This window comes from Larus michahellis, chromosome 17 (genome assembly GCF_964199755.1).
Source record: "Larus michahellis chromosome 17, bLarMic1.1, whole genome shotgun sequence".
NCBI lineage: Eukaryota > Metazoa > Chordata > Aves > Charadriiformes > Laridae > Larus > Larus michahellis.
In genome coordinates this window covers 6370157-6389879 of record NC_133912.1, presented here as the reverse complement: position 1 = coordinate 6389879, position 19723 = coordinate 6370157, and the positions used below count along the sequence as shown (strand labels likewise).

The 19723-nt window shown below is 38.7% G+C and overlaps 1 protein-coding gene across 1 annotated transcript in view; it reads left to right on the top strand.

Annotated features, from left to right (window-relative positions):
• The window catches only part of CBL (Cbl proto-oncogene), a 40812-nt gene that overhangs the window by 4304 nt on the left and 16785 nt on the right, over positions 1 to 19723 (top strand). Inside the window, exon 2 of the mRNA XM_074561163.1 lies at positions 3796 to 4043. Within this exon, the coding sequence (XP_074417264.1) occupies positions 3796 to 4043 (248 nt within the window). The remainder of the gene's footprint in view (positions 1 to 3795; positions 4044 to 19723) is intronic.

Below are 19723 nucleotides of genomic sequence, written 5' to 3'. Positions count from 1 at the left end.
TGAGAAGCTGAGGGAGGGCGATTCAGGGAGGAAACAGCCTGCTAGTGTTGCAGCTGGTGAGTCTCCCTTGAGGGGCCACAATTTGTGTAGGTTTGTGCCCTCTGTTAAGAGCACACTCCACCCTTCCTAACAAATACTGTGTATTGTTAAATGAGTGCATTTGCTTAGGTATCTCATTTTTCCTGAATGCTTATTCCTTGCTTCTACTAACATGTACCTAATCCAACTATGTAACCTGACTGCAGTATTTAAAAAAGCTCATGGTTCTTGCTCTATTTCTCAGGTTATCCATACATTGTGCCTGTGACAGTGCTCTGTATATAGTGTTGCTGTTTTCCTATGATAGTTACCCAGTTCCTTTATTTGTGCAAGTCTAATGAAGCAGTGCTGAGGAAGAGATATTTGAAAACCAGAGATCAGTCAAGGCAAGCTGCAGAATCTTGAGGGGAAAGACTTAATTCCAGGCCTAGAAAATCTAGATGAGATTTCTTTTTTCCTTGAACAAATAGATAACAGATTCTTTCGTCAAAAGTGAGAGGGGAAACTATTTTTTATTATTTTTCTTCTCTTGAGTTTGGAAAATGAAAATCAGTGAACTCAATTTTAGGGCCCTTCACAGGCCTCTTAGAATCTTTGTGCTAAGCTTAAAATGCTTTACTGGTATTTCTAAAAACCCCAGAATGTCTCTGGAAAAGGCTTGTTCCTGAGAGAACAAAGCATAAGCCAGGGAAACTTGGATGAGTTTGGGTGATAGTTTAAAAACACGGACTGGTTATGTTTGTTGCCATCACACCTAATTGAAAATATTTGCTGCGTTTTGCTCAATTTCCTTCCATGTTGCTGATCCTTGTGGTAGGCAGGGTAGCTTGCTGAGGGGTGGCTGTTCCCAGGGCTGGGAACATTCCTTTTGACGTCGTCACGATGCTGCAAGTGCACACGTAGAGAAACAAGCAAAATGCAACTGGTTTTGTTGCTGCTGTGTTATAAAACGACCAGATTTGCTCAAGAGGCAGCAGTTCCTACTTACGTAGCTTTGTTTGAATGCTTATCTTAGCTAATTTTGGTCTACTTGGTAAATAAAGAAACTCATTTGATAATAAAATTACAGCAGTTTGGGCCTTTCTGTTAACTATTTGAGATATCCTTGCAAGTCACTTCTTGGGAAATGTTCTTATAGAGACAATGAGAATGAGTGGTTTGCAGAGCTTGCTTCTGCTCTGGGGAAATCTTTCTAATTTATATTGAAGTTTGTTACATTACTGAAACACAGTGGGTCTGCTGCTTCTATAGCTGGATATTTTCAAGGGGTAACAGCCAAACTTTTCTGTTACAGATGACTGAGAAAAGTGCATACTCTGACTTGTATGCGTGCTTAATGTTGCTTCCTCATAAGAGCTGACTGTGGTTTTATTAAGGTTTTAAACTCACTGTGTACTAAACGATTTCTGTTGAAGAAAAGATTTTGCTCTCCATAGCACGGTTCAGCTGTGTCTGAGGAGCACATTTAGAACCTATGCATGCTGCGTAGTGAAACTAGTCTTATTCAGGGGATAAATGTGTTGACTCAATTCATTGATATGGTTCATTGTACAATGTTCACAGGCTCCACGGAAGCAGCAGTTGAGGCATCAGAATCAATTGGATAAGTCAGTCGTCTGGCCATCCATCTCATTATCTAGACCTCCTAATCCTTGGCAGCCTCTTCAAAATGGAGGGAAAATTTTGCTAGGTTTTTTCAGTGTATTCTTGCAGAGGCTTTTTCAATGGCAGTCAGGTTTTTCTGTTTAAGTATTGATACACTGGGTGCTTTTTGCTGAAATTGAGTCTTTCTCAGTCAGCTCTTATTAGAGGCACTACTGCAAGTCGGATAAAATCAGAGATGTCAGTTAACTCAACAAGGTTGCTTTTTGCATGTACCCTGAATGGCAAACTTAAATGCTGAAGCACTGTTTCAGAACAAATTACTTTGTTTAAGGGAAGTAGGTATTTAACTATGCATTGTAGGGAACTAGTCAATTCCCCTTGAAGGTTTCACAAGATTTTATGGAAGTGATGTACTGCAAAAGTTTGTTAGATTGTTCTTTTACCTTTTCCTACCCATTACCCTTAAGCTTTGCATTCTGCAGTGCTACATTGCTTGATACCTGTAATACCCCTACACCTGGCAGTGTGATTAGTTTGGACCTTATTCATGTGCTTGGTATTAAGCAGTCAGATAACATTCATTTTGGTGAAGAACTTCAGGAAACTGTATCTACATTTTGTACCAGCCTTCCTCTCAAGTTTGATGTAAATCACAGAAGCTAGAAGCTGTTAGCCAGCAGGACAGCAGTAAGACTATACCAGCTGCTGGTTCTTAGCTTGTAAACTTCATCTGATACTGACCATGCAACTCTAGAGTTTCAGCCCTCTTTATAACTGAAAGTGCACCACTAATTTTTCAAATTGCTGCTTTGCCATTACCTCTCTCTATCATTCCCTGTCTAGATAATGGAAAATTTTGGCTAGCACATAAACTTATCCTGAGCTTTTGGCATGTAAGCTCTATGTTCCTGTAGGTTAAAGACCTATATTAAGCTCAGTTTGCATCCCGAGTTGTTTGTGTACAGATACAACTGTTGTCTTGCCTGTGAGTTCTGAACAGGAATATTCTACTTGTAGTTAAGGCACAAGTAACATAATGGAAAAGTAAGCACCTAAAATTATTTTATTGATGATCCAATAAATTCACTGTAGATAGCAAAAATTTGGGTTGATAGATTCAAGCTCTTAGCTTTGAGAATATGTGATTTTGCTGCTAAAAAAAAAAATAGAGAACATATGGCTTGGAAGGAAGAAAAATGAGTTTTTTAGTTGTATACCAAGCAGAAGACAGGTTGAGGTAATCTAATAACTCTTTAATCTAATTACTAGTATCACTGTGGATGTGTTTTTATTAAAAAAAGGCAAAAAAAAAACCAAACAAAAAAGAAACCCACAGCAATTATTGTGAAGAATCTAGTTTTGCTATGAGATTCATCTAACAGAATTTAGAAGCAAAATTGATGCATAAGTCAGGACACAAGTTCTTGGGAGCTAAACTTTTACCCAGACTCCTCATACCATATCTATTATGCTACAGCTTATTTCTCATTCTTGCACAGAAAAATTCCTCTGCATTCATTCTTTCTTGGTGGTTGTCATTATTCATAAAAGCTGTTGTTCCTCTTAGTCCTTGTATGTATTCAAGGAGGAAGAAAAGGAGATTCTTCTAGCACTGTTGCCTTCCAAAGACTTTCACTTTGGGAACACTTACTGGCATCAGTGATATCTGTAGCAGTGGAGCTTCCTCTGTGGGTACATTTGTCCCGAAAATATGAATCGGTGTGAAAAGTCGCTTTTGCAGCCAAAATCAGGGCAGATAGACAGGTAAAGTTCTGCCTATGGGCATGTTCAGAGTCTGAAATGTGGCAGGAAGTACTAGACACATGTATGGTAAGTTACATCCTTGCTGTTTACAAACTCCAAATGAATTTTCTTGAATTTCATTTTTGAAAATGCACTTGGCAGTGAAATGCAACCTAATGAAATATAATCACATGTATGTTGGGAGTTTTGTCAGTCCATGTGCACTTTGTCCATAAACTCAATTCTTTTATGGTAGCTGGGCTCCCTATCTGGACTTGAGTAAAAGGTGTGGCTTGTTGAGAGGGAGTGTTTCAGTGTACTGTCTTTGTAAGTAATGCTGAATTGTGTAACTAATCATGACTTGCTATTTTTAAGTTTTCAAAATGGTATTTTCTTCATTAACCGTAGGTGGTGCGTTTGTGTCAGAACCCAAAATTGGCTTTGAAGAATAGCCCGCCCTATATCCTAGATCTGCTGCCTGATACCTACCAGCATCTACGAACCATCCTCTCACGCTACGAGGGGAAGATGGAGACCCTAGGAGAAAATGAGTATTTCCGCGTGTTCATGGAGAACTTGATGAAGAAAACCAAGCAGACCATCAGCCTCTTCAAGGAAGGGAAGGAGAGGATGTATGAAGAGAACTCTCAGCCTAGGTAATGTGTAGGAATGTTTTCAAATCTTTGATATAAATTTGCTTTAGTGAATAAGAGCTTGAACAAATGTCTGCTGGTTGGTACATTATCTGTACATGAAAACAGACTTTGAAGAGATATAAGTCTAAGTGTAGAGTTTTAAGTAAACTGTACTTGGGTATATTGAAATCTGAGAGTGGAGTAAGTGTTCAGAGCCTATATAGCCTTAGTTGTTGTGTAGTTCAGGTGTGCTAGGTTAATATAAACAGTGAAGTCTTCTATGAAAAGGTTTTGCAGTCCTAGGCAAAGAGCATAGAGTCCTGGCAAAGAGCAAGTCCAAGGCATAGAGAATGCCTTGTGAGAGATGATGATAAGGTTCATGATGATCTTTCTGGCAATTTTAGGAGACAGTAGAATATTTTGTTACATAGGGAAAGAGTCATCCAGACTAAAACTTGCTGTAATTAGTGTTTAGGTTTTACAGAACTTCTCATTTTTCTGGAAGCTCTGGTATTTCCAGAGGTGGGTGGGGAAGTAACCTTGCTTTGTGGGAATAAAACATCTTACTAAAACCCCATAACTTTCATACATTGGAAGCTTCATATTTAAGGTAGATCAGGGTGCCACACTTGTGAACTCCTCTTTCATTTTGTTCAGAAGGCATAGCTGAGATCAAGGGACATCTTCAAGGTGAACAGCACTTACTAGGGATAGGTGGAGGTAGAAACTGCAATTGTATCTGAATATAAGGCTCTCTTGAACAAAAGAGCATGAATTTGATGAGCACTGTAATGTACTTGAAAAGGTGTTGCTTTCTTTCATCCAGCTTTAAGGAAAGGAGAGCCAAGTTGATTTAAGAGTAGAATAAAGCTCTGGAAAAGGTTAATCTTTCATATTTGTCTAACTGTTGGCAGCAGGCCTAATGGACAGAGATGTACAAAGCATACAGTTGTAACTTTAAACTTATTTCAGGATTTTGGAGTAGGTGCTGAATTAAAAAAAAATGTGGAAAAAAATGAAAGCCACCCAATGGCTGAATATATTGCTCTAGGGAGAATATTGGAGGGGTGGAGTGGAGAAGTGCTGGCACATGTTTCTGGTATAGTGAACTCCATGTAGCATATTCTATAATACTGAACTCCAACAGAAGACTGATAATGGCTCCAGAAAGCATTGTTAATACAGTTTTATTTTTCATTGACGGTGTTGACGAATTAAGAAATGGAAGTTTTTCTGTATTGTTTAGCATCATGTCTTTGAGATTATAAGAGAAACTTAGAGGAACTCTCAGAGTTTGTTTGAGACAGGGTTTGGGGAGTGTAAATATGTCATCTTCACGTGGTATACTTCCTTATTTTAAAAGTTTAATTATCTGTATGAGGCCTTCAGGAATTGGGTTCAATGTAATGTGCGAACTCAAAAGTTAGATGTTACGTGATCTGCTTGCCCTGCTTCTCCTGGCTTTGGGAGACTGTGGTTAGTAGGCTTGTTGCAGGTGAGAAATGGGTTTTGGAAGATGGTGCTAGCTGGAATTTTCAAAAAGCGTTATCGAAGATAATGGATACAGCAAATACAGGGAGAAAAGAGTTCATTAGCCTGGCACGTTTTGTGGATGAGATGATATTTAATGGAAAATTGCATTTTATTTTTAGTCTTCACTCAGATCAAAATGAGCCACAGTATATAAAGCATTTTTTACTGTGAATAAATTGATTAGACTGATTAAAATTAATCTCTGGGTCTTCAGCTAGAACTGGTCATCTTCTTGTATCTTCCTTTGAGATATTAACAACACAGATTATCATTCAAGACTGTAAGTGATTTTTTTTTTTTCCACAGTGCAGTGGGTAGCATTTGTCTTGAAAATGGTTTTGTTTATTGGTCCCATGTCATATAGTTGATGTTATTTTCTAGAACTTGCTTTTTGCCTCCAGAAGTAGGCTAAAAGGGTATATGAAACTATTTAGAATTCATTTGTGATATTTGTTCTGATCAACTGTGTGTGTATTGTGATCTCTCCATCATTAAGTATGGAACATCTGATGAGTAAATGATAGATAGCTACGTCAATAATAAGTCCAACATCTCGCCTCCAGTCCCTTGTTTTTCAGAGAGAAGCAAAGAGAAATAATTCCAGAGAGTTAATCATCCTAGTCAGTTTGTAGTCAAACTAATTGACAAAAAGGGGCGGAGGAAAACACAAATCAATAGATCTGAACTTCAGAAACAGGATTCCGGTAGAGGCTTGCTTTCTCACAGAGGCGATGGGAGTCTTTGGGGAATTGCTAATTGTACCATTTATGAATAAACAGCTTAGCAGGGAAGCAACTGTGGTGAGATTTGTAAACAAGTGTAAAAGCAGAATCACATCCTGGCTAATCTCATTACATCTTCCTTAGCTTTTCACTCAGACCAGGAAGAAGCGTTACTGTTTTGCCATAAAGGGGAAATACCAGGCACCCTTTTCCTGAAGGTGCTGGTAGTGAGCATGGTAACTTTCTTAATTCTCAAATTTGTTTAGAGTAGTCAGTGCATATAATTTGTATATCTGCAAGAGATATCTGCACAAAGAATGGCACTTTTGGTTCAGCGACGGATTCTCTTAAATGCTGCGCATCCAGTGTCAGACTTCGTGATTGTGTGAGCTTTTGGAACCTGAACACCTAAAGAGCTATTTATTTCATCTGAAATTTAGGTAAATGAATTTTTGCTATAAGTTCACCTTTAGATTTAAAATGTATATAATAATTTAAGGTGAATAAACTTAAAAGATTTTTCTCACCTTATTAGGAGTTGAAGAAAAATATTAATTTATTTTATTTTGTAAGAATTAATGAATTCAGGTATTCAAAGTGGGAGGGAAGCTTTCTGGAAGATTGTCAGCAGCCTGTGAAGCAAACTAATATGACCTGAATCTGGTATTCACTGGAAATGTACTTGTGGCAATGTGTGTGTATATAAAAAATTCTGGTTTGCTTTTGATCTCATGCAAGTTTACAGCTAATGCCTTTAAAAATCTAATCTGCTTTACTGAATAATCGTTTTGTCTGACTTTTTCTGACTTTTTTCGTCTTGTCCTTGAAGCTTCTTTCTTCCTGTCTTCCAGATTTAGCATTAATTTTGTTTCCTGTTACGTATGCTTTTATTTTCCTCCCCCAAATATCTCTTGATTTAGAGCAAATGCACTATTTTTCCGTTTGCATAACGAGTGTGAAAGCTGTGCAGGTGTTTGCTATTAGCAAACAGACCAGTCATTAGAAATGACTGAAATCTCTTAGATCGTAGGATCAAAATTATCTTGATCGCTTGAACCTTCTGTTTTTATTATTTCTAAATTGCTCTTTGTGTATTTCCTCTCAAGCTTTTTAGAGACTCGCCAGTGTGATGCTCCAAGGTGGATTGAGGCAGAATTGGAGCACAGCTGCGGAGAGCACCATGTCTTGTAGCTGCTTGTGCTGCTTTGAGAGCTCGTAATAGCTGCAAGATGTGTGTCATGTAGTGTTGAGTGGTTTGGTACACTGTGTTGTGTATGTGTTTAGAGTAGACTGTGTGGGAGTATAATATGGATGCTATTTGCCACTTGCTGTAAGGCAGGCAGTTTAAAATCCAGTAGTAGAAAATAAGATTGCAATTGCATATTGAATGTTTAAAGGTGTGTATGTAAAGAGAACACAAGCCTTGGTGTATTCTCTGCCTTTCAAACTACAGTGGAGGAGCGGAGCTGCTGAGAACAGGGTTAGAAAAGACTTGTGTTAACACTCACTGTGCTTACGGATGTGGGTGAGTGTTTGTTCCTTCAGTTTTAAACTGGTTGCACTCATAGAGTTGTTAAAAGGGAATGCAGCTCTCCTATGTCATACCTTAACCATCAGCGTGCTGAAAGCATCCTCCTGTTGTGGCTAACACCACAGTTAGCCTCACGTCCAATGCTATGAATGCTCAATGGCTTCCATTCTTTTCTTAGGACTGTAATGGTTTTTTTGTCTCTAACTCTGTGGTTTTGATGTATAGTCATTCAGCTGAAATTGTTACTCTTGCATAAACTCATACTGCGATTTTTGTGAAGAGAACTCATTTTATTAGAAGAGCTTTAAAGATGCTATTTAAATTCTGCTTTAGCTTGTTTCCATATCTGTTTAAAAATTAATGCTCTTGAGAGTGCTTTTAAAGCTATGCATGCACTTACTAACTAATAAGTACGTGCATTAACTTCTAGTTACTGTTTAAAGACTGAGTCTTAGCAACTAGATCGCATTCTACTTCGTGACTTTTGAGTAGGTGTGCGTGTTTTAGTGGGTTTTTTAGTGGAGATACTATATTGCTCCTCCGAGTTTTGACAGCTTAGGAGCTTATTTGTCTCTTAAAACAAACTATGTATTTGGGGATCTGGTAAAATAAAATTGTAACCTCTGCAGGCTTTGATATTGGAATCAAATAGTATTTCAAGAGTTAATCATTCTGGGTATTTTGTTATATGCTTGCAGTAAGCTAAAGGTAAGTCATTTGATAATTGGTTGGCTGTGCTACAGTAATTAGCAGGTATTCTTAAGGCTATACACATTTCCAAAGCTGTTGGTTCCTATTCTTTATAGGTCCACTGTACTTTCTAATGCAAAAGGTTTTTTAAGACTTGTCACTTGAAGTTTTAAAAACAAAACAAAAAACCCACTCAAAGGTGAAGTTTGTAGCCTATATAGCTGAAACAGTGCAATAGAAGAAATTATGTAGAGGGTAATTAGCAGATCTATATGCAAAGGAGAAACATACACCTGTTTTGCACAGAGTAGCTTGCCATGCTGCCTACAGCGGTAAACATGTGACTTCTCTGACCCTGTAAACATTGTGCATTTCTTAAGTTTACTTTTTAACTAGTGGTTACAAAAACTGGTTAAACATACATACTATTTTTCCTGCAACTTGATGGTTCCATTGATTGATAGTGCTGTTAATGCTAATGCCACAACTACTCTGAACATGCTGAAGTTAGCTAAGCTCTTGATTACAGTTTAATTTAGAGACCCAGTGGTTATATTGGAGTATTTTTTGTTTCTGTTGCAGAAAGCTTTTACTTCTCCAGACCCCTTACTTGCACAGAGGAGCTGTCAGTTGTCAGTTTTCCTCACTGCATAAATTACTCATTGCAGCAGCTTTTTTGCAGTTGTGTAAATAAATTATACTTCACATGGCAGAACAGAAAAATAGCTTGCTGATCAGCAAGCTAGGGATAGGAATTGTCTGTTACTTGGGAAAGGATGAATTAGTCTGAAGAGTCCATTTTTCATGAATGAGTCAAATTTACTGCTTCTGTTAAAACAGTCTTTTATGAGAGAAAATTCAGAAAATTTGTTTTCTAAATAAAATCAGACAGCTGCAAATGTTTCCATGTGAGAATGAAGTTATGCAAGCTGGAGTTAGGTGAAAGGCTGAGGAGAAGTAATCAATTATTTGGGATGTAGACTGGATGTTCAGGAAATAGCACAAGTTATTTTACTAGTTCAGCTTGCATACTTTGGAAACAAACTGTTAACAAACACAGTTAACAAAACTAACATATCTGTAGAGGAGAAAATGGGGCTAGGCAGGGAATATCATAAACCTTTCCATATTACACGGAGTTGCAAAAAAGGTTTGGGAAGCTAATCCATGTTTAACTGTTGTCTTTCTGACAATAGCCTTATGGGATGCTGGCTCAGCAGGATTTCACATTCTTTTCCAGCTCCAAGGTAAAGACTTTCTAATTTACACAGGAAAAAGCTACCAGTATTTAATGTTTAATGGAAATGGCCATGCATATCTCTAAAGGGGAAGGAAATGCATGAAGAATGACTTGGGGGAAAAAAAAATTAGATTTTAAAGAGGAAAAAGTTGGAAAACACTTGTGCTAAGCCATGAACCAGAAAAGCCCTCTTGGGGGAAGGGGGGTTAGTGCTCTAATCTCATATTTTAGAGTGGTTGCACACACTCCTGTCCAGTGAAAAAGACATCGTATAGAATGTGGAACTCAAATGGTGCATGGTTTGTGTGAGTCTTCCTTCTGTCACTTCCTTCTAATACAGCTAACACTCTTTTTTTTTTTTTTTTTTTGACAAAACCCACTAGTGTGAAGTCTACATCTGCATTTAAATTAGAACATCTTAAAGAAAAGAACAGGCTCCAAAGCTCCTCACAAGAAAGGTTTCTTTGCCAGGCTCCAGCATATGAACACTAACTAACTGCTTATTACCCAAGAAGAAATTCATTATCATTTAAATGTTGTTGGAGAGAGGAATGTGAATTATTTCTCTTTAATTTGGCTTTAAATTGTTAGTTTAGGTGATAGCTGTGGAACTTAAATAACACTTCGCATAATTGGCATAAGCTTGCACTTATTTTAGTTTTCTTTCTGTCAAAAATTGGATCACTGTCTTGAAAATAAGCTTATGGGCAAATTTAAGCTTTCAGATTATTACATAGTAAGGAAGTAAGATTTTTATTCTTCTTTGCTCTCAATCTATAAAATTGTAGAGTTTTATGGAAGATTAAGTCTGTGGACTTGGTATTGTAGATGGAAGTGCAAGTGTGTTATTTGTAGTAATTATCTTTTGAAACGTGGATAGATTTCTCAACACTGTCAAAAATGTGTTACTACTACGTGGCAACTGTATCGTGTTTCTTGGGTGCTTGGCTTGTGTATTAAGGGCCAAGATGCCATGTTTTGGATTTCTGTTGATTTGAAGAAGTCTGAAGTCATGGCCCTTTCAGCCAGAAAACAAATTGTGTTTTGGTGCGTGAAAGATTTTCTGAACTATAAGATAGTGTTGGGAAAAAAAACTCAGCTTGCTAGAAGGTACTGAGGAAAACTAGGCCAACTGCTTCCCAACGGTTTGAAGCAGTACCTTCTGTGGTGTTAGTTTGTGAACTTGCTGGCTTTGCCCTGTTTCCATCTCTGGAAGGTGGATCAGATGGCACTCAGTTATGTGCCAGCCACAGCTGGCTCAGGTAGTGTGACTTGCTGACTGCTAACCATCCTGTGGAAAGGACTGTAAAATTACTGTAGAGGATAAGTAGGTCACGGTAAATGAGGGGGGGGATCTGTTTATAAATATCTCAGCAGGACAGCTACAGGCTGTGCAAGTACTGCCTTTAGCTGCAATCCTAGAGTCTGAAGCTTGGAAAGTAAATGTATGATGGAGTTGTATGTTGTACTGGAGTGTGTATGTTGCAAACTATCTTGGGTTTAGTGTTTTGGCAGGATGGGAGTTGGGAGTGAAGCGATAGAGCTTACAGGTACTTCTGCCAAGGAAAGCCCAGTGGTGTTATGGTACTGTTTTGAGGCAGCTGAAAATCAGGTGTCAAATATTGAGTCTTCCTTGATTTGGAAACAGGGATTTTGTGCTTTGTTTTTCTCTTTAACTGAAGCAAATAGCCCCTGAAATATAAACTTTGACTGCAGTGCAGAGAGCTCAAATATAAGTATAATGAGTAGTGGAGTTCTGAGCAGTAAGTTTTGTTGTATTGACCCTTGAATCTGGTAAAAGAATTAATCTGTTACACAGGTGAGAGGTTGTCCTGTATCTTGTTAATTCTCTGAGGCCATGTTGAGCTCTTTAAAGTCCATTAATCATATCAAATGAATTATTCTCTTTAAAGTGCTTTCTGTAATATTTAAATCCAGAAAAAGAAATGGATTTTCACCCTCTTAACATTGAAAGAAGTCTAGCTTGTTAAAAATATAACGCAAGGATTTGTGCCTAGAATAATAAGTCCAGATCCTTCAAAGGCCAGTAGGCTGGTGCTTCTGGTCAGGACACTGGACTGTGTTGTCCTTTCTGCTTCAGATCAGTCGCATCCATTTGCATAACGATATAAACATGACAAAGTTTTCTGGTCACTTGTGGCCTACAGTATATTTTGTGTGACATCTTAATTGTCATGCTCTACTCGCACAACTCAAGGTGTTTAAATATATATTATGTGAAAAGTGACAGGATTCAGAAGACTGTAAGGAAATTGAGTAATATTTCTGTCCTGTAATATCTAAAGTGCTGATAAAGGAGTTAGCCTATAGAATTTCTTGCTTCTTTAAAGCAACAATTGTTGCTATTTAAAAAAAAAAAAAGTAGAATGGTAAGAAATACTGCATGCGGAGAATGCCTTTTGCTAGTTAAGTGTTACATTTTGGGCCTAGACATAATTAATTGGTAAAAAGGGGGGAGAGAGAGAGTAGAGGGAAGCTTCACAGCAGTCGTAGCTGTTGTACACAGATTTGTTGCAGATCTTAAACAAAATAAGAGTCTAATGCAGTGGTTGCAGTCATTTCTGATTTGGCTTTGGGAGGGCTAGCTCAGGTGCAGTATCTTATGAATGTGGCAGTTTAGCTTCCAGATGCAGCTAGGTGTGTGTTCTGTGCATGAGCTGGCATGCTTAGCCAGGCACGCTTGTGCCCGTGGCATCCACTGCTGCAGAGTAGGCAATAGGGCTACTCTGCGTTCAGGTTATTCAAGCCTGCTGTTGAGAGCGTGTGATGGAACTAGGATTAGATCTAGAATGGACAGAAATATCTGGTCCTGTGGTTTGTGTTCCCCTTCCCATTTTGCTGTTTTAGTAAGTGAAGTCTCGAAGTTGCAGAATTAACCATCTCTACAAAGAACGAAACAGTAAAGCCTGTAGTTCTTTAAATGAAAAAGTATGTTTGGAGCTGAACCTCCTATTAACCAGAGGTGATAAACATGTTCTGTGTTTCTCTTTTTCCAAAGGGTGCTGGGATGAGCTAGTCTACAAAATCAATGCAGCATTAGCTGATGCTGTAAAATTCTATAGTACAAGCAATTAATTTGCTGATTCCAAAATGTCTGCTTTGTTGCTAGTCTGCTATATTAGTTTTCCTGTGGAAGTACTGTGAATGTTACAGAGCAGTGGCCCAGCATAACTTTGTAAGGTGACTTCTGTTGAGCCAGTAATAGTTAAATGGAATTTCATTCACTTCCTGTGTTGCAAGTTTTGTTGAAAGTAGTTCCGCTGTTTCTATTTTTAAAGCTGATTACTGTGTGTAGAAGACTATGAAGCTGTCTCAGAGTTATAAAAAAGATATCTTGGGATCAACTCAGGCGTTTCCACTTACTGCTTATATGCATAGGCTAGAGTTCTACGTTAACATAAAGAGCATGCAGAAAAATTCTTGCTGGTATGGTAGTAGGATATAAGGTACAGTTGTTCTTTCTGGAACCAGGCACAGCCACCTATCTGCTGAAATTGGGTCTGACTGCTCATGTCTGGTGCATCGTTCGTAACATCTGAAAAGCATGCCTTATATGATAACCTTGCAGCTTTGTGGTTTCTGAAAGGTGCATTTTACTTGTTGGAGACTCATTAAAAGAGCTGATTTTTTTTAAGTTTTTTGATTTTTTTTTTTTTAGCTCTTAAATCTTCAAAATACAAAATTGTTAGACGTAAAGTAGTTACAGGAAAAAATGTTTGGTTCCTTGCAGGACCCAAGAACTGTGGTTTTGGGGTGTGGCTTTTTTTTCCTTAAGTACTGGATCTTGCGTTTACCTCTAGTGGATTCTAACCCTGTCACCTAAACATCATCTGGTGCCAAGTGTCTTAATTCCAAAGTAACCCTGGAAGTGAGAGGGTAGGAAACTTGTATTTCGTTAGTTACTATTTCTTGCAGTAGTACTTAGTAGGTGGATAGTATTCTGCAATAATGAGCATGTGATAAGGAATTAGAAATTCCCTAGCTGTAATTCTACCTTCCAGCACTTTCTCTTCTTCAGCTGCCTCACCTGTAAAATGAGGTAAAAAACATAGTGAGGTTTTTTGAAATTCTTCTGAATATGAGATATTAAATTTTCTGAGGCACAAAGTCCTGAAGGAAGTCTTATCCATCAGTAGGCTTTTGAGTTCTGATTTACAGAAAAGCAAGCATTAATTGCTCAACTAGTGAAATAATTAGGGTGTACTTGCAACTCTGCATGTCATAAACTTACATGGAGAGTTACTAGAGACATAAGACCGCGGTACTACAGAAGCCAATTGGACTTGTGAGTTGTTTAAAAAAAAATAAATACAAGTTTTCAGCAGCAGCAATGAATAAATAATAGTACAGTGATTACAGTGTGTTTTTGCTCAGTTTAACTGAGCAATCATCTCATTTCCAAGCCACAAGTTTATAATTCTTTCAGCAAGTAAACAGAGAATTTCTGAAGAAAGTAGGCGGTGCATCTGAGTTGTCTTGGGTGAACATGTTAATTCTGCAATTCTGTGAGGACAGAAGCAATTAGAAACTGTCATCTGTTGTAGGAGCCTTCAGTCAATAAGTTTAGTGCTAAGGTGTCAGACACTCCCACATCTTGTGTAATGTTTTTCCCTTAATATTCCATTAGAATAAATAAATACTTCTTAGAAAATGTTCTGTAGACATTACTCCAATGTACTGAGTGCATTTCTTGTGAGCTGCATTTTTGGGTCATGCCCTTTGAAACAGCCAAGCTGACATGTAGGCAGAGCCTTCTCTTGAGTTTTGAATAGGATGATTTTATAGTAACTTAGGTCCTCTGATTTGTATTCTTTTTACCCTCTTGAATCTTCATTCATTCATTGTTGCTGTGTAATTTTACACAGTTTGACACTGATTTTATGAAATAAAGCATTTTCTTGAAAGTGTGTTGAAATGAAGTCAGTTGAGTCATGTTCAGTTTAATTTTGTTTTGGGGATAAGGTGGAGGTGTGGCTCTGCTTGTCTTAGCTTCCCGTGAAGAATCTTTGTTAAGCACAGCCTATTCTTAGAGCGGCTGAACATTATTTGTGAAAACTCAGTGTTCACATGTGTAACTGAAGTCAGTGGGATTGCAAATACAAAAATCCCTATGAAAATTCAGTCCTATATAAGAAATGTGCACTTTCGTAGTTGGCTGTTTTGTGTTACACTCTTAATTCCTCTGTACAGTCATGTTTGTAGCATGCTTTCAACTGAATGAGCTTTACAGACGTGACAGTATGTACATGTCAAATTATAGCATGTGAGAACAATATTGTGACTAAATCATCCAGTGGGGCAGTCTCCTTGCTATGTGTGAGGAACAAAATTATACTGTGTCAGTTGGTTAGCTATGAAGTAGTTGAGAGATATTGGAAGAAAATGAAAAAAATCTAGCTGGCAGTGGCAGAAATGGTAGTACTATGTTAACATTGCCTTGAGGTGAGAAAAGTGTTTTAGTCATTTGTAACTTGAATGAATTTAACTAATCGTGTCAACATAGCTGAAAGAGGCAATGCTCCGATTAAAAGTGTCCTCTGCTGTTAATGGTTTTGCAAGACTGAGCCTATATGGTGGAAAAACACTTTTGTCCAGCAAACAGGAAACTGGAAAAGAAAAATCTGCTACAGGTCTGGGGGAGGCAAGAGCACCAGAAACCCCAGCTGGGGCCCGGCCCGTGGAGGGGCTTCAGCGGGAGCTATGGTGCAAATGGAAGTGCCTGCTCGACCTTCTGACTTCCGCTAAGATGTGTGGAGCAAAAACAGTCATGAAGCAGGAAGGAAGTAGCACAACCACAGCGGAGGGGGCACGGAGGAGGGAGGACGAAGAAACATGCCTGTTCAGCCTGCAGAGCTGCCGGCAGGCCCAGCCCAGCCTTAGGGGACACTGGGTAACTGAAGAAACAGTCTTGCTTCATGCCGGCCTTTGTTCCCCAAAATGGTTGCTCAAGACCTGCATCTTTAGAGCCCTGTCAGTGACAAGGTAGTGCAATTTTACAGGAGAGTATGTACAGAATTACAGAGAGTATGTACTTCTTCAGTACAGAAGCTGAACAGGCTCTGGTGATGTTTCTGGGTTGTTAAAGAAACAGTTCTCTGTTAACATTGTGTGTGCAGAAGGAATAATGCCTCCATGCTAGAGCTGCAGATATTTCTTAGTAAAATATTTGGTTACTCTATAGGGTGGAAGAATATTTGGCTTTCTAAGCTTTCACTTTTTATGTATGTGTTTGATTCACTATCTAACAATAATAAACTGAATAGTCTCTATGTTTGTGTGAAAACATTTGCAGGAACATGAAATTCTACATAAACTGTAGCTGTTGCTCTGTCTCTCAACAGAAACATGCTGTAGTTCTTCGTTTGAAGCTGGTACAGGTGTTGCCTTCAGCTCAGTTGCAAATGGTGAGGAGAGCCAACTGATGTGGCCTGCGGTCCCTGGGTGACACTTTCAAAAGTGCTTATATGACAGACGTTTACATGCCACTGACTGTCAGTGGGCTTTAGGTGTTTAAGTCAGTGATTCCCAAACTGCGGTTGGCGTACCTCTGGTGTTTAGCTAAAAGTTTGAAAGAGGGCCATCGTGGTCTAAAAGAAACATGGAAGATTGATGGAGGTCTGTGACCAAAAATGTTTGGGAATCTCTGGTCTAAGTCATTTAAGTCTTCTTTGAAAATATTACCTTTTTTTCTGGAAGAACTCTTGCTTCTGTTTAGTTGAAACAATGGAGCTGAGGACAGTTGCTGATGTTACTAAAAATAAAATACAGTCTTAATCACTGAACTTTGATAGTCCAATAAAAAATGTTCACTGTAATTGCAAGCATTTATTTGATCTGTATTAATTTACAGATGTGTAACTTGGCTTGTTAAAATAAAGGAGTGCACTCTTGAAAAAAAAATGTTTGTCCTTTTAGCACAGGATGGGTAACTAGTTGCTGTATGTAAAAGCTAGTTACTAACATAAAATGTTCTGTAATTTGCTCTTTATGTTTACTTCCTGTGTTTTTCCTGTTATTTATCTAAGATACATCTGAATATTTGTAAAATATGATGACCTTAAGAATGGAAAATGTTCAGGTATTAGGAACTTCTTTGTAAAGAGTCCCTCAGTGTGTGTGTAAAGAAGGAAAAAAAAAATCATTTGTTTATCCATCCTTATGCCTGTGGAAGTTCTTACTTCTCTTGCTGAAATGATGCGCTCAGCTGCGTGCAAGCACTTCCTGTAACGCAGCTAAGGGAGAGGGCTCTTAGGCAGAAGTGGTACGCAACTGGACGCAGAAATACATCTTGACTTCTTGCAGTGTTAACTGTTGCTGTGTTTAAACTCTGTGCTTGATCACTTAGCTTCTTGTTTGAGGGTCAGATTGCACACGAATTCTGCATACTAACCCTTTAAGGAAAGGATTCAGAATTTAATTCTTACCAATTACTTCCGTGTTAGTGTAACAAAGTAATTAGCAGGTTTTGCTCCAGCCTCCATTTTTATGAACTCAGTAAAAACAAATAGCACCTCTTTTTTGCTTGAGTTGCAGATGGATTAAATGATTCACAATAGTGTGGTGTTTGCTTATTTTCCTTGCACTGCCATAAACTCTCATCTTTTCTGTGATTTTATGGACAGAAGACAGCTTTGGGAACAAGCTCTGCAGCTAGAACCTCTGATTTGCATTTTTTCTAGTGTTTGTCAGCCAAAGGCATTGCAGGGACATGGTGGGAACCTGCCCTCAGGAGTGAGGGAGCTGGGGTGTGAGTTTACAGTTAAATCATCTCTGTGGCTGTGCCTCAGAATCTGAGCCTCCTCCTGGTAAACTCAACGTTGCTTATCTGCTACTGGAAAAGGGGAATACACAACTTTGAATTACTTATACATTACACCAGGGTAGGGAGATGCACAAACAGATACTACTGGTAAGGTAACAGCCTGGTTTTGTACTGCTGCAGCTTCTTTGTGTATCCATACAGCTAGGTCCTGAGCCACTGATCTTCATAAATGTGATTGTGATCACATAGGAAGCCATTACTTTGCTGTTCTGCTACAGCCTAGTTTTTCCTACGTGCAGGATCCTGTACAGTTTTGTGGTTTTTTTTTTAAGACATTCTTCCTAAAAGCAGAAGGTGAGAAATTGCAGTAGCGCTTCAAAGGTTTAACAGAAGTGCAAAAGCAAGGTGACTGGAAATTGTGATACAGTAGTAAGGCAAGCGGACTTTCTGACAGCCTCCCTCTGTGGAGGTCAGTTAACTGACAGAGAGTAGTGAACAATAAAGCTTTTCAGTTTGTGTCCATAGAATCAACCAACCACATTGTATAGCTGCTTTAAAATACAAACAGTTTGGATGTGTAACACATCCAGCACCTGGGTGGTTTTACTTACATTAATCTTGAGCACCTGTTGTTATTAGATGTGTATGAAATTGCAAAAAGCAGCATCTCTTGCTGTAAAGCTGGCACGTTCTATAAACACTCTGAGCAGCTTTCGTTGCTAATTAAAATGTAGTTGAACAAATAAGAGAGGAGAACTACTGTCAAAGAAGACTTATAGTTTTGAGTCCTGTTATCTTCTGGTCTGCCTCGACTGTATCATATAAGCATGGAGAAAGGGTTCACTGAGTAAATGGTAGGATGTATGTCAAGCAAAGTAGGTCACGTCCAATTGAGTTTAGACTCTCTGAAAGTATGATATGGAGCTAGAAGACCTAAGCCCAAATGCCCAGGGAATTTTTTTCAGAAATGTTGGAGGCAGTTACCTATCTCCTTTAGCTGGAGGTCAGTTCTGCAATCAGGCAGGTTACCAGGATAAGTACTTCAACTAGGAATAGCATGTCTGAAGCAAGTGGTATCTGAAAAATGACCAAGATAAAGTAAATTGGAACCAATCCAACCAGAATACTAGAAATTGGTGAAAGGCTGAAACCTGGGGGGAGCATAGTTTGCTGCCAAGCACAACTGTCTTCAGGGAGATGGCACGCTACAGTAGTAGTATACTTATTGAGAGAGCTTGGGAAACAAGGCATTAAGAAAATACTGTGTGACTGGGGATGCTTCTAGCCCCTCTCTAAATGATTCAGTATTTTGCAGTCTGCAAAATAACTTGTTGCTCAGTGTCTGAGCAGTGCCTTGGTGGTTGATGCAGTCTCCTGACCAGCTCCGGTCTCTTGGACATATCTTAGAAGTTATCCTTTCCCATGTGATACTAGTTCCTTCTTTTATCTTCAAGCATGTGACGTAGGGGTGAAAAAAAGCCTCTGGCCTAGAAATACCCCTGTCTGTGTTCAGGAACTCCATTTTCCTAGCATCTGGAGAATGTAATGGAGCCGAGGAGAAGAGTGTCATCCTTTATTTGGATAAAGGAATGAGAGAAAGAGGTGCCATTGGTGAATAGGTATTTTTTTTCCATCTACAAGTAGGAAGATGACCTCTCTAGTGTGTAATAGTGCTATTGTTTGACTCCTAAGTAGGAAGACTGTTATTTTGGTATTCCTGTACTGCTACAGGCAGTAATGCTTTAAGGTACCCAAGCTAGCTCTATTTCTGCATAGCACAGTTACAACATAGAGCTTACTTCCTTAATGTAGTCTCTAAGACTACAAGGAGGGAAGAAGCAGTCCTGGGCTGCAGTTTGTTGCCAGTGTGGTGCCAATCCAATGCTAGTTTCTTGCGAAGCATGTAACCCAAAATGCTTCCAGTGATGCTGTATCCTCTCTGCTAGGCGGTAGTCCTCCTGACATCTATTTCTGGAAATGCTTTGCACATCGACTAAATACAAAGCAGAGAATATCTCTTCTCATCTTCTCCCACTTTCCCTCTTCAGTTTAGGAAAGGGTGTACCCTGATGGACTAGAACACTGATGACACATGAATGTCATCAGGCAGAGAACAGACTTGGGGTACCAATTGGTAATTCAAATTGGATAATTACTCAACACAATATGGTTGAGCGCCCTGACCCTATGTAATTTATTAAC